At 41.9% G+C, this 15,971-nt stretch overlaps 1 protein-coding gene and 1 long non-coding RNA gene across 4 annotated transcripts in view; one reads left to right on the forward strand and one right to left on the reverse strand.

The window, feature by feature from the left end:
- The window catches only part of clcn2c (chloride channel 2c), a 143,377-nt gene that overhangs the window by 37,691 nt on the left and 89,715 nt on the right, over window positions 1–15,971 (forward strand). For all 3 annotated transcript variants that reach the window (XM_047594209.1, XM_047594208.1, XM_047594210.1), the window contains exon 2: window positions 7,376–7,526. In XM_047594209.1, coding sequence (XP_047450165.1) covers window positions 7,376–7,526 — 151 coding nt within the window. The remainder of the gene's footprint in view (window positions 1–7,375; window positions 7,527–15,971) is intronic.
- LOC125013484 lies at window positions 8,553–14,788 on the reverse strand. Its single transcript, XR_007113390.1, has 2 exons — window positions 11,855–14,788; window positions 8,553–11,718 (listed from the first exon to the last, which is right to left on the reverse strand). It is a non-coding gene; the product is annotated as an uncharacterized LOC125013484 (long non-coding RNA).

The raw sequence follows: 15,971 nt of genomic DNA on the forward strand, positions 1-15,971 counted from the left end.
ATTGAACCAAATGCAATGCCCCACAAGATTCTTATCATCTTTCGCAGTTCTTATCGACCCCACTCTGACTTTGTGCAAATGTCTTCCAGACTTTGTGCAGCTGCATTCCTTAAGTAGTGTCCTCACTTGACAGTACAGTTTCGTGTATGTGTGCGTTTGGCAAGTGTTATGAAGTGTCATCAGAAGAATATTTCCCATATATTCCACCTTCCCTTTTGTTAAGCAATCCAAACTCTGCTATTATTACAGATTTTCAGCATAATTTTCCATTTTAGAAGTAGGTAAAAGCATATTTGGACTAACCTGGTGTAGCCAGACTCAATTCGTAACAGAATGTAAGTCTGGTAGCACTCCATTAGGATTTCATTATGGGCACTATTCAACAGATGGAGCAAAAAAATACCTTGGGGTACAACTGATAGCCTAACAGCCAATCTGAGCAACTAAATAAATTACATTAAGCAATTAGAGAATTCTCAATAAATGCCTTGATGCATTGGTTTTACATTGCGCTTTTCCATTTTAGATGCTCAAAGCGCTTGCAATTGTATGCATTATTCATTTGCTCACACAGTCACACCCTGGTGGACGTAAACCACCTCAGTAGTCACAGCTGTCCTGGGGCAGGCTGATGGAAACGTCGCTGCCAGTTTGTGCCTACGGCCTCTCCGACCACTACCAAACATCACTCACTCATTTATACAGGGAGCATACACCTTGTGGGTTAAGTATCTTGCCCAAGGACACAATGGACAGACTAGGGCGGAACGGAAACGCCAACCTTTTGGTTATTGGACAACATGGACATGCTTTGCAATGGTGGTGTAGAATCAACTCCCAACAGGAGGTTCTAGAGTTTTCTTTCGAAAGCATCACTTCGGTGTTTAAACTTGTGCACATATTGTATCGATTGCTTGGAAACTGCATCTATGATTTAGGAACAGTCCGGGTCATTGGACCCTTCAACACAGACATGTTTTTCTGTGTTCGCAATTTTAACAAACTATATAACAGTGTCTCCCAAATGCTGAATGTTGTCGAGGCAGAAGTTTGTTTGTTCTGCTGGGGAAGTGAACGCCAACAAGGGAGGTTAAGGGCGGCATTATCTCCCCTAAGTACTGGTCTCGAAGACAAGCAGTCTGACCGCATCAGAGACCGAATGTGTTTAGTTTATCAGTGCTCTGAGCGGTCACAAAGCTATCCAACCATCCAGTTTACATAACAGACAAAGGGAAATTTGGTGGAACAGTGGACGCTAGGTGGCATAACTTCCTAATGTTTCTGGTCCCGCTACCTTTTGCTTGAAACGACAACATTAAAACTCCTGAGTAACAACATCTCCTTCACTCTCAGTATTGCACTCATCCAACATTATACAAAGAAATGGGGTTTAGTTCATGCCAGCTTGTCTGTGACCCTAGCACTCTGTGAACTTTAATAGCAAATGCCTATGCAACGACCACTGACACCAGATCCTTGCTGGAATGTCAGACATCAGTCACAACAGAATAAAACTAGGAATCCATTCCCTAAGTAGAGGTTTCAGTCACTGTAGAAAAAGGACTCCGTTGAGGACTCTTATATTTGACCGAAGCATAGATCATATTTATAAAGACTTAATTCCTTTTAACTGCACACAGGGCATATTTCAACTACCAAGCTAAGGAATGTAGACACATCTGTGTGTGTTCGAGTGTGTGGCTCCCGCTATAACCAGGATCTGCTGGGCTGATTAAACTCCAGCTCGGCTGGTTCACTAATTAACCTCTCAGAGTGGCGGAAACAGAAGAAGGTGTTGCACAGGCTGAGCTCCTTGATTGGCTCCTTGAGTCAAGTTTTTCCTCTGTCCTCTACCTTGACATTTGTCCATTCTCTAAAGATTTCTTTCAGTGTCAATAAAGGCATATCCCTTACTTTTTCATAAATCCTTGTTTTTTATAACATAACACTGAACCGTGCTCAACATTTTGAGCTGTATTCAGTTGGTTACATCACTGACTACACTGGTGTTAATGTACCTGAAGGATTTTATGATCCCCTATGTTTGGAGAAACTTTACAAAGCAGTACGTTTGTACAAGAAGGTTAAAAACAAGTTTGTTTCCAGTTTCAAACAAGTCACCATATGACTGCATATGTTTTCCACTTCGCCAGCCTTCCTTCTTGTGCGTTCTGTTAAACTACTTACAAAAACACAGCTGAGAGAGAGGTGGGGACTTACAGTATCTCCCACTTGTCTTGCCTGTTATCACACCTGTTTCGAATGTCATTAACCAAGGTGACCTGAACCTTGAAGCGCATTTATGGTTTTTGTTCTTAACAAGCCTTGTCACTTATTAATTTTTCAAGTTTGTCAGTTGGCCTTTGAACTGGGTTTAATCTACAGGCATAACATTATGACCACCTTCCTAATATTGTGTAGGTCTCCCTAGTGCCTCCAAAACAGTTGTGACTCGGCAGAGAATGGACATGGGCCTTCTGACGGTGTCCTGTGGTGTCCGATACCAGGATGTTGTCACTGGGGGCCTTTGGGTGCCATTGATTAAGGGGAGGGGTTTCTGTTGATCATCCCAAAGATACTTGATCAGTTTGGGATCTAGTGAATTTGGAGGCCAGGTCAACACCTTGTGCTGTTTGTCATGTTTTTGAGTTGTTCCGGTGTCAAGCTGCATCCTGCTGGGGATGGCTGCTGCCGTCAAGGAGTGTCATTGCTCTGGGTTGGGTGTGCCTGGTCTGGTCTATGTGGGTGGTACATGTCTAAGTAACATCCACATTAGTTTCCCAGTAGTGCATTGCATTCCCACAAGACGGTCAACGTTGTTTACTTCTCCTGTCAGTGGTCATAATGTTGTGGCTGATAGGGCTATGTTAAATGTTAATTTAGAATTCTTGGTTGGAACGGTTTCACGGCCCTGTTGCAAATGACAGATTGAGAGGATCTCGCTTTGTGGTGTGCCCAGGTTCTTCCCAATTGCTGATACCCTTAATACCGATTCTGGTATTATTTGTCACCCGCTCCCTCTCCCTTGCCCTTGCGGCCAGGACAATGAGTCCAGGGCAACCCATTCATCTGGGATCAATTAACCCAAGCAGGCAGGCTGAGCCAAGCACCCATTTCTGACTATGCTCAACATAATGATAGGCTTTCAACCAGTAATGTCTTTGTTCTGGATGGGTCTGTTTGTTTTCTTCCTCTGGTCAGATGCAAGTTTCAAGGGGGTGCATCTGAAGGTCTATTTCTGCCCTCCTGTTTTCGGGTCTTTCGAGTTTCCGTTGCGTTTGAAGTCTCCTTACTTAATTAAAACTTAGGGTTGCCGATCATGAATGTGGCCGAGAATGCCATGCAGAATGGCATCTTGGGTTGAACAGCGGTTGGCATTTGATGTCAGAAACCCCAAATCGCTCCCCAAATGTTTCCCTTCTTGATTTTTCCTCTCTTTCCCACTGTTTGTGTTTACTCCTTTACTACTCCCATATTGGACTTTTACTAACGCAGTGAGGTATTTTGAGGCTTGTCAGTCTATTAATCCCTTCTACCATGTAGGGTTTATTAAGAAGTGGTTTGGAATTGGAACCAGCTCCACATTTTAAGAGCACAGATTCATCAAAAGCTTTGAGTTTTGTTATTCTGTTGCTCTGTTCCTTCAACATACAGTTTAGTCTGCCTGTACTGTCTCTACTTTATGGGCTATCACTACATCAGCACGTGAACGAAATATTTTTGAGACACTGACACGATTTGTCTAGTTTTACACATTTGGAAAAGTTACTGTTTGACATGTAATGGATATCTGCAGTCCAAGAACACATGGACCCGCTTGGCCATTTCGGTCACCTGATCTCAGACAGACTGAACATGTATTTAACTAGCAGAATACAAAACCAAAGACAGAAAGACTCATGAACAAACAAAAAACAACAACTGCAGCAAAGGCTTGCCAAAGCATCACAAATCCATTCTTTGGTCTTAATGGGTTCCAGACGTCAGGCACTCATTACCTATAATCAAGCATACTTGTATTAAAAATGAAGTTTTAATCCGTGACTAGGTCATTTTTTCAGTTTCTTTTGTGCACTTGGAACTAGGGGCTATAAATAAAACGGTTGCAGTCGGTAAATATTTCATGTGATATTTTCACATTGACGAGAAGCAGCATATGGTCGTCTGTTTAGCACGATCAATCAAACGTGTATAATTTAACGTACATCCAGCTTGTTTATAGCATGAGAAAGAATATTTATTTTTTATTTTTCTTTTCTCCACTCGGCCTAGTGCTATTTATAATCATTATACATTATTATTATCATTTTGCATTCAGTATTAAGATTTCAAGTTATACACAGGTTCAAATATTCAGTATTTTATTTCTAACACGTGCAACAGTGGGGTGGTCGTGCAACTACCGAAAACATACACATACCTAACTGGTGTGTGTATAATTGACAGATAAAGAAATTGACAGATTCAAGTTTCAACTTTAAACATACCTGAGATACATTTAGCGAGATGTCTGTCCCTGAAGAGAAGCACACAACTTATCTAACCTTGGATGAACAGATGCTGATGGGAACGAGCTGCGCTGTTAGCTTCTCTTCTGCTAATATTGCAACATGCTTCTGGATTTCACCCAGGAACTGAAAAGGCTTGAGTCAACGTGTAATATACGGCCTCGTGACTGGCTCAGCATCGATAGGGGCGGGGCCCACCTTGCACCCTGGGGACCTCCCAGGGCCTACGTTATACAGTAGAATAGGTGGCCTTAATTTCCAGTTTACCAAACTGTGACTGAGACTGATTGGAGACATTGTTTTACAGTAACACTGGAAACTTGCTAGCCCCTGTAAGTGTTAAACAAGCTTTGAAGGGCCACACTAAAGAGATGGAGCTCTGTATCCAGTTATATATACCATGCTTCTAAACTAGTTGCATTTAGAATGAGAAAAGAGCTTGAACTTGCTACCACATATTTTTGTCATGTGTTAAAAACATTTTTTTTTAATCTAAAGCAAATTTCTACAGTTACTTTGTTTCCTGTCTTGTGCAGTTTTTCTAGGCGAGCTTGAAATAATATTGAGAAACAGTGTTTACTGTAGGTCAGTCATGTCTGGCAGATTCCTGATCCATTTTTATTAAGTCACCACTGGTGCTGATATTAGTTCCCACGCCGTGACAGACTGCTGGAATTTCTTACTGAGACAATTGGCAGGGCTTAAGAAATGCCGAGCGTGCTTGATACGGACGGGACTTGCACAAGATGCCGTTGCATTGCTGTGAGACAATGACGGAAAACCCTTTCACAACGCGTCTGCAACGCGAGCCTGACAAACATGGACTCTCACGTGGAGAGTTTAGTCCATCTGAAATATGTCCCGGGCTCATCCTTTCTGGAAATATCACTGCCTTTATTATGACGATTAACAGTTGGGCCGCGAGCCAACTTCCTGTGATTGTTGATCCCAAGAAACCAGATGTGAACCGCACAGACTCTGAATAAGAATGCGCAGGTTTGTGTGTGTAGCTAAAAATAGCTTTTTTAGGTATCGCAGTTCAGCAGTGTGTGTGTGTGTGTGTGTGTGTGTGTGTGTGTGTGTGTGTGTGTGTGTGTGTGTGTGTGTGTGTGTGTGGATGTGGGTGCGTGTGTTTGTTGTCAAAACACTTGCTTCCACCAGGCCATTGGGGAAAGGTTCTTAGAAATGTAAACCTGCCTCCGTTGTCCGTTTCACCCTGACATGCGCGGACATTTAGTCAATCAGGACGTTTTGATTATTTCAACAGAATCGGCCTCGGAGGGGAACGCGCCTATGGCTCTGCTGTGTAAACACAACCATATCAGCCATAAAGCGATAGGGAGGGAGGTGCTGTTTGTGTGACATGGAAAGAGCGTGCACCTTTATTCAAGGTCGTGGCAGCATATTCAGACCGAATGAAGATGAGGTAACGCTGCTGCTCATGGCCAGCAAGTCCGCCACAACATTAAAACCACGGACTGGATCAAGATTCTGTAGGAACAAGACTTATCCACAGAGGCCCCGCCCCTCAACCCATAGCACCCAAAGGTCCCCAACTAACAGTGTTTTGTTGCCAGACACCACAGGACACCCTCAGAAGACTCATGTCCATTCTCTGATGAGTTGTTTTTGGAGGCACAATTCATCCAGTCTATCGAGCAGCACTAAATATAGTTAGACATCCTCTCTGGGCTCTCTCTCTCACTTCTGAACTTTGGATATTCTAGCATTTCGATTTAATAATGAGGTTAATATATGCGCCATACGCCCTTCACTGTGGACTTGAGATGTACGCCACAGAGCTTTGACTTTAAAGAGTAATACTTGCAATATATGAAGTCGACTCATGCTGTGCAGAAGATGGTTGTATAGGCACTTTTTCCCCCCCCAGTCAGTAACGCTAAAGCTGCTGAGGTCATCCTTGATGGCCTCGATCGACCTCTCAAGGCGGGTTTGAAAACCTCGCAGTGCTGTGTTGGGTGGCAAAGAGGAAATCATTAGTGCTCGGGTTCCTGCCCACCACCCGAGAGCGTGATGGCAGGGGGAGCTGGTGTCTGGGCGGTGGACAAAACTTGGCGCTTCCTGTCTCTTGTGCTGCTGACTGGACGTCTTTTGTTTTTGGCCGAGAGTCGCACAAATTCATTAACTCATGAAGACGGGACGGCAATGAAACAGGTTAACAGAAAAAATTATACATACATGTGCACTCAGAAAATCCCACCAACTCAAACATCAGAATGTAATATAATATTTTTTTGCAAGGTTAACAGGTAGGTATCTATCTATCTATCTATCTATCTATCTATCTATCTATCTATCTATCTATCTATCTATCTATCTATCTATCTATCTATCTATATATATACACACACACACACACACACACACACACACATATATATGTCTACACACACACAAATACGGTATATATATATATATATATGTTTGTATGTATGTATATATATACATACATACATATATATATATATATATATATACACTAGTATATATATATATATATACATATATATATATATATATATACATACATATATATATATATATATATATATACATACATATATATACATATATATATACATAGTTCTATACACACACATATATATATAGTTCTCGATATCCATCCCTATTTGTGTCATTTCCAAGTTATTTTACTTCTGGTTGACACATCCTGTATGATTTTCTAATGAGAAGATGCAATCAGAGAATTGTATGAGTCAACAAGCATGTTCGGTCTTGAAACAGTCCAATATCTGTATCTTCGTTCATATCGGTTCAGAATAGCTGACCAGGGCTCGGTGTGCGGCCTCTCCCAGAAAGCTAAATGTGTTGTTGTCTGTTTCCAGATGTATGGGCGCTACACCCAGGAGCTCGGGGTGTACGCCAAAGAGGAGGCCGCTCGGCTGAGGGAGAGCGGGCAGAGGCGATCGGTGACCGAGAGAAGCCGGACCCTAGACCTGCTGGAGTATGACAAGGGGCGCTGTGCCAAGTGTCGCAGTAAGTGTTGCAGCTCGGGAATGGAAAAGCAATGATGGTTAATGTACAGTTAAAATCTGTTCTGGGTGTGGTTATATGACACAACAGTGGTTCAGAGTATTCCTCTGATTTGGTTTAAAAGAAAAAGTGTCCAAATATGTAATATCTGTCGTTATTCAAAGCCTGGTGGGTTCCCTAGGGAGTTTTACAAAATAACAGCATTACTCCAGCGTGTTTGATAGTGGTAAATCTCTAATGTGGCGACAACTCAAAGGAAACATCATTATCTCATTACCAGAACTGGCTTATGTCTAGATCAAAGAGGGAACTGGTTTTATATATTTAAAAAACATCTAATGAATTTGTTATATCAACTCCAGTTATAACCATATAAAACCATGATGCACATTGTTTCACATGGTGTCTTCGTAGTAGAGATCACTCTACAGGCGTTGCTCGCCACCCTCAAAGAAAAAGCATCTTGTTTTTGTCATTGAATCGGGCTTCAGATTTTTACCCTTCATGTTATTGTGCATTTGATTTCATCCATTTCTTCAAACTTCATATATTTAGTGAAAAGAGTCGTCTGTGACATTTTCAAGTGGTCAATAATGCAATCTGCCTTGGAAGTGAGTGTCCTGTGGTATCGAGGGTATTTTTTTTTTTTTTCACTGATTGCATATTGTTTAGGACCATTTCAGGAAAACACATGTAATGGGCTGATAAACCTTTGTCAGGTCCGGTGACACCGTGGTACTGCTGTCAACTGACTTTAGTCTGCTCGTTCTGCTTTTAGAGGCAGATTGAGCATTAGCAGTCCTCGGTGGAGACACAGTTCAGAGAGTCATAGAAAAGAAATATAATCCCGCATCTCATCCAGAGTGAGTGAGCCCAGTAAAAAAAGGCATAGTAAGAGTATGTGCTCCTTGAAGCCTGAGCCATCTTCACCATTACTGACGGAGGGGAGAAGATCATTTGAAAATTACCTTAGTGCTGATAAAGCAATACTGACAAAAAAAAAAAAAAAAAATCCACTTTTTTTGGGGGGGGGGGGGGGGGCTTGGGGAGCATTGATGCTGAATAGAAGGGCAGGACAGAAAGTGGCAGACGGTCATCACAACAACAAACCTTTGCTGTGATTCTGAGCGCATGCATCATCTCAATGCACGAGTGGATTCACGTGAACATTCCCCACACACCCGTCTCTGCCCTGTTGCTGGTGATAATATGCGTGCGTGTGTGTGTGTGTGTGTGTGAGGCAGATAATAATCAGATTAGATGAGACTGTGTATAGGACACGTAACAGAATAAGGCATTAACGTCCTTCCTGCGCAGTCTGATCCTAAGTGACCAGCTCTGGGCAGTGCGTTCACACTTGGCATTAACATGCGTCTCCTAATGCATCTCCAGCCTGCTCTCCACCGCCAATCTCGGTTTCGCTCTGTATGCAAATAAACCCTGACATCATCTGGGGTGCAATAGAATATTTTAACAGCTGATGTCTCTAATGGATCTTTGCGGCTGCTCCAGAGCTGTGAGCACAGCTGTCTCTTCCTGGGGCCCGCACGTTAAGTTATTTATTGATCCTTCACCCTGACGTTAGTTAGACCTGCACGTTACTCCTAGTACATCAGAATGATCACATCGATAATTAACTGCATGCTGATATGTTATTTGTGCACTTAAATTACATACTTTCTTGGTAATACTTGATTAGATTTATTTATTTATTAGTTATCGAACAGCTGCAAGGACGGAATATTTTAAGTGTTCTCATTACTAGCGAACAGACATGACTTATGGTGCTTTTTTCCTTTTTAATAAAGGTGTGTGATCCTGATGTAGGCTGAGGTATTTAATGTATGTCTTTTATGTGATCGCCCCGAAACGGGCCCTAAGACGGCTGGTAAACACGAGCAGAGAATATCTTGGAGATTCATTTAGACAGAATGATTTCGAACTCTTGTCAAGTTTATTGGTTCCAAAGTCATTTTGGAATCCAGATGAACTTCTTCTAGACTGATTTACTCTGTAAACTCTAAATAATCGACCTGTAAGATTGGTCAGATTTCCTGTAGTTGAATTTCCATCGTGACTGCAGTCAAACGACTACTATAGCATTACTATACTACTACTTTTAATTAATACCCATATCTTTCTTTTAGTTGAATTATTCTAAAAATGCTCAGAGTAATGACGCCTTTTCTCTTTTTCTCTCCTTTTGTCTGCATTTTGTGTAATCGATGGGTAAAACCAACTGGACATTCTGTGCTTGCGTTGAGCGCGAGCAGCCACGGCCGGCCAATTGATCCGTGCAGCATGAGGAAAACGCTGCAAAGAGGCCGATTAGAAAGTGCTGTGCGTGTTAATAGAACTTACAAGACTGATAAAAACAGAGTACAGAGTATCTGCACAGCAGCGACCTGATGGGACTTGCTGCTGGATATCTACATCATTGCTCTGACTTTGTCTCTCTAACTCCTTATCGTTTTGAGTTTCTCTCTGCCTCTTTGTCATATCTCTCCACCGTATAATTACAACTTATTGAGCGACCTCTTTATCCCTGTCTTTATGCTGTATGTATCTCTGGCAGTGTCCCCCCGAGAGATTTAGACAGGAAGAGATTTAAAAAAAAAAATAACAATAAAGTGGATTCTCCACCCAACATTACGGGCAAGATCCTTGCTGGACTGTCTGATGCACAGCAAACGTAAACTAGCTGTAAATTTAGTCCACCTGCAAAAACAGACAACGCTGGGCTTTTGAAAAGCTTTGTCCTGAGTATTTTCATCCACAAACAATGAGCAAATCAGTGTTTTTGCAGTTGCAGTGTTTAAAAAAAAAAAAAAAAAATTAAAATGTTGGTGTGTTTCACCAATGAGCACTGTTTCATGCCCCAAACCAAAAGTTCCTGAACACATAGGACCAACCCTGACCTTTTTGGGGATAGTGTGAGTGTATAGTTGTCCCCTTGAAAAGTCATTTAGACCTTGATCCCTATAGTGAAAACGCAGGGAGGGGGAACTGACTTCCTCAGTAAAAAAAAAAATAAAGTCGAAATAGATAAATGAAGCAACAAGTGGTCCTTTTGGTTGTTTTGCATGAAAAGCATATGATCACATAAATATAACTGAATAGTCGTAGGTCTTTTTCCTCGCATTGTGAGGAACAGAAAACAGAGGTTTCTTGTGTTATTGAGCTGCAGTGATGGAATAAGAACGTAAAAAAATGTCAACACCGTTAAAAATCTTCTTCTGGTCCTTTTTCATCTTCTTCTTGTTCCCCTCTACTGATCTAATTAGCATATTAAACTAACAGAATTAATTCCACGCTTCGGCTATTTTGGAAGTATGGTGTCTCACCTCTTCAGCGGACGAGCAGCGGCAGAACCTGGAAGCCAGCCCAACTTCCCCCCGCCTGCGAAAGGTTTGCAGTGGAAAGTTGGACTGGAGCCACCCTGTTGGAAACTGATTATTCTCCAGCAAAGATCTGCTGAGCCAATCGAATCATTTGGGCGGGCTTTATGTGGCTTTATGTGGCTTTATGTGGCGATGGACAGAGTAATGGTTACCTGAGCGCCACACAGTTGAATGATTGCAGGATTTTTTTTTTTGTACTGCTGTATGAGTTGAAACATCTACAGATGTAAGAGTCCAGCACCTGTAATGCTCTGATGTCTCTCAGAAGCTTGGGAACAGTTGGAAATATCCAAAACTACTGAGTTTGCAGCCATGTCACATTTGTCCTTCAGTTCATTTGTGCATTTTATGAACCTTGATTCCCCCCTCGTCGGTATTTATGAGAATATCTGAATAATGAAAGAAGCCACTGACTGTATGACTTCACTGATTAAGAGCGGTTAAGCGTGTCAGTCACTCTTTCCCCCCAGTGCCAGCTGCCTGTTCTGTGTAAATGGAGTCCCCTCTGCTGTTGACAAGTGATCACTGCACCCAGCACAAATCACACAGACACTCACACACACTCTTGTGGTGATGATCGCGGCAGGTGAAAGAGTTCATTGAAGAGCTTTTTTTTTTTTTTTTTTTTTTTTTTTGCTCCAAGTTGATGAGTCAGCTACCCATCTCCTACATTTGCCACCCCTCATCCTCTCTTTATGGGTCAGGACGGCAAAATGACAGCGATGCGATGGATTAGACCCCCATCAGGTGTCTCCAAGCATGAGAGATGTTGTTTGGATAGCTCACTTTTGTCTCTGTGGGAGAAAGAGTGGGTTAAAGGCACACAAACAAGGCTGGCTCAGAATATATGGAAATATAAAACTGACAGGAACACACACGCACAGTATTCCCCTGCCGAGAAGGGCGCAATCTCTTTTTATTATTGCTCACCCGCTCTTATTTACATTTGATGCACACACATATACGCGCGCCTCCGAGAAGCAAACAGACATCGCATTCATTCGCTGCTGTTTAATGATGCTGAATGTTGCAGCCGACAGCAGAACGCGCTCTCCGGCCCCGCGGGCGCTGTCATCTATTTCAGCCGCGTGTCACCAGCGCGCGTTCGTGATACGGCAGCACGACTCCCCCAGCAGCCAGGCAGTCCCAGCAGCTCCAGGCAGCGTTCCCGGCGAAATGTAATGACAGCGGAGCAGCTTGAACAACAGGTAGTCCCTTTGTAATTACGGCCGGCAGTGTGGCAGCTAGAGTGCGAGTGGGTCGCGGGACGCTCCCGGCGGTGCAGCAGACTGCAGCCCGCTCTGTAGCTGCTGACATGAACGCAGTGTCAGCTCGAATGCTCCTCCAGTTTTAACAGGAGAATGAGAAATGTGGGTTGCGTTTAGTTGTTAAAGTGCCCAATCAAGGGATTGGTGATAACATAATAAATCAAACAAGATAAAAAAAAAAAAAATCTATTTTCTTTTATTGTGACAAGATTATATCAAAGTATGTAAAGCCCCAAAATACACTCACTACATATTAATAAATAAATTCTCACAATAAATTCCAAATACATTGAATTAAATGTATTCATTTGCACGTACATAGATTAAAAAACACTTAGAAATAGTAGGTAGGTAGAAATAGTTACTTTGCAATCATCATTTAAATTAGATTTAAATTAGATTTAAGATTCACTGGCTTTTTACTAAAGGTTTACATTCCTTACTGCCTAATATGTGCATATTATTTAAAAAAAGGTGTCAAAGAGAATGGTGATTTTTCCCACACTCTAAAGTAGTCTATTTAATGTTCAGCTTATGTCTTTAGTATGGCATTTGAAGATAGGACAGGTAAAGGGTTAGGGATTTGGAAGGTAAAACCATTGCGTTAAGTTGTGTCATACAAAATCTTCAAGCGCTTTCTCTTTCCACAAAGTACTGACGAAATGCTCAGAACCTGAACCTGCAGGAGCACCTCTATCGCACCAGTGAATTTTTTGAATTTATTCATTTGATTTTTAGCTCTTAACTGGTGACTTTTAAGGCTTGACTGCCTCTGCCCTGCAATCTCTGCTCCTTATCTATCATTCCCTTACGAGACAGAGCACGATCTTGCATCATCAGCTGCGGCACCCTTGCCCTTTCCGAAGGCTGTAGAAAAGCTGAGTGCAACTTTTTTTTTTTTTTTAAAACTGTACGATTGCTCGGGATCAAACCGTCCGAGCAGCTTGTCCTGAATTACTGCAGTACTTCTAGAAAAAATAGACATTCATGGCCAGGTTGAGACAGTGAAGGTGAAAGACTTGCCGTGCAGCTTTCGGACAGAAACGTGTGGGTGACCTTTTGACATAATGCTCCACAGACCTTGACGGAGATTAGTTACTGTATCTGAGATTGCAAGTTTAGTTAGAGGAGTTAGAAACAAGGTTATCAATTCAAGGTTGAGTATCAACCTGGTACCATTGTCCTCTCTTTTAAAATGTTGTAGATGTCACCACACTGAAATAACTTGAATTGCCATGTTATTGTGAATGACTGATAGCGTTTGAAGTGAAATTTCTAGTAATCCACAGCGATAGTGTTGTCAAAGCAAACCTGTGTTTGATGTGGATTGGTCACATCACCATCCACTTAAGACGTCCTCACTTAGGAGTGAAAGGAATGATTTTGCCGATTGAAACACAAACTGATGAACCAGAACATTATTACCATCCTTGACTAAAATACCGTTGGTTCTTTGTGCGCCGCCAAAACACTTCCAACCTGCAAAAACCTCTGCAGGTATCTGGCACCAAGACGTTAACAAGAAATCCACATAGTCCTTGAAGATCTGTTGCCAATGATCCCAATAGATTTCCCAGCACATCTTATGGCCTGATTACACTGTTAAACATTTCTCAGACCACTGCTGAATGTAACATTACTCCCTGAGTTCATACAGTGTGTCAGTGGTCAGAACTTCTCGTGGGTGTACCATCTCCCCACCAAAATCTTTCGACAAAAATCCTTGTGATTTGGAATCGTTGAAATAGTGACAGCATATTTGTACAGGACCACAATGAAAGTAATGATAACGTCGCCTTATCAGATCAGTTTATCTATAGCAGCAATCCTAGGAATGCATGTGCTATGGGGAACTGATGCAGTGGCTACTGACTTGTTTGTTGTGTGTCACTGTTCATACGCACTGCAGTGATTTGCCCTGTTGAAGAGTAATTAGTTTGCTTTAATGTCAATATTTCTGCTCCTTTCACCCAACTAGAACAGAGTGGTTTGAACAGACTGGCAGTGATTTAGTTTCCATTTGAACTCACTGAACTCAAGACCTCTGTGCTCCTGCTAAAACGTCTAATTTCAGCAAAGGTTTTTGGTGGCAAACATGTCCACTCTTGAGCAGGCAGAAATCTTAAACTGCTTGGAACCTAGGGACCGCAGTAAACAAACCGCAGGTTGAAGTAAAAAGCATGGATTTAAAAACATTCCCAAGGTAAATGAGTATCAGTTCATCTCATTTCGTCTCATATACATTGACATCATCTTCAGCTACCACTTATCCTCACTAGGGTCGCAGGGGTTGCTGGAGCCTATCCCAGTTGTCATCGGGTGAGAGGCAGGGTATCGCAGGGCTAACACATAGACAAACAACCATTCACACTCAACCATTCACATTCACACCCTCACCTAGGGTCAAGTGTATCTATAGCAGCATGTCCAGTGAGCATGTGTCTGGAGGTGGGAGGACACCGGAATATCCGGAGAAAACCCACGCAGACACAGGGGGAACATGCAACCACTCCACGAGTCCCCAGCTGGCTCAACCATGGTGCTGTAGGCAGGACGTACATCTAGGTTTTAGACTTTTTTCTGTTTTTTCTTTAAAGAAAAAAAAAAAAAAAAAAAAAAATAATATATATATATATAAAATATATATATATATATATATATATATATATATATATATATATATATATAGGAAATATTGATGTCTTTGATAAATCAAAGATTCTCAGTTGCCTTATAAACACCTTTTGGACTTCCCTAGGTCCCAGATGTAACCACTCTTGTACAGTTTCTCTACAACTCCATTTGCCTTTATGAAACCTTTTGGTTACCATGCCGTGGATGACTGTGAACCTTCACAGATACATTGACGTCTTTGGACCTCCAGCCGTAGCGTCAGCATCACTAGAAACTGTAGCATAAGAAATAGTCATACACATCATTTGAATAATATGGAGCTGAATTTGTTTACAACAACATGATCGGCTGTAGGGCTATCCAATTGCGGGCAAAGCTATATTTTTTACTGTCTCAGTTCAAGCACCTCACTTACTAAAATCATATTCCAATAAGATTTGAATTGAATTGAATCTACACTGAGCTACTGAAGGCAGCACATTTATAAAATCTATCCAGTTACTTCTCACCCACAATGTCCAGTTTTTGTTCATGTTACTGTCAGCGAAAGTTTGATCATTATCTCAGTTTTGATTTCGGTGTATTAGATGAAAACCCTGCTGTTATAACAGTTAATGTCAGTTTAAATAACTACTACAGACAAAGAAAAACATTCTGGCCTTGTTAGGAAAGCTGGCAACTAAGCAGCACAGCAGAATGCGTTTTCATACTCAGTGCCTCCATTTGGAGACCATAAAGTGGAAAACAAGTGCCACAAGAGTGAACATAAGGTGTTTTCACTGACTATTGGCTGTTCAACCACCCAGGCCATTCCTTGGGGAAAGCCTGTCTGCGGATCTGTTGTCCAGCAGGGTGCAGCATTGAGCTTCATAGCGGCGCCTTCAGGTGAAACGGGGATGAATGGCGATAGAAATGAGAAGGGGCCCTGGAGACGCTGTTAATCCTCTCTTCCTGTGTTTTCGTGTGCATGTTGTTGTGTTGCGCAAACACAAACCTGGACACAAACTGGACATCGGTGAGCATCCTTTCAGTCACCCTGCCCATTCTCTCTTCACCAACTGGTCACACACTAGTAAAGTATATTAACTAATCCCCTCCCCCATTATCCACTCGTAATATTTATTTTTCTGCATTTCTGTATTCAG

The sequence above is a fragment of the Mugil cephalus genome, chromosome 9 (assembly GCF_022458985.1).
Source record: "Mugil cephalus isolate CIBA_MC_2020 chromosome 9, CIBA_Mcephalus_1.1, whole genome shotgun sequence".
In the NCBI taxonomy this organism is placed as follows: domain Eukaryota; kingdom Metazoa; phylum Chordata; class Actinopteri; order Mugiliformes; family Mugilidae; genus Mugil; species Mugil cephalus.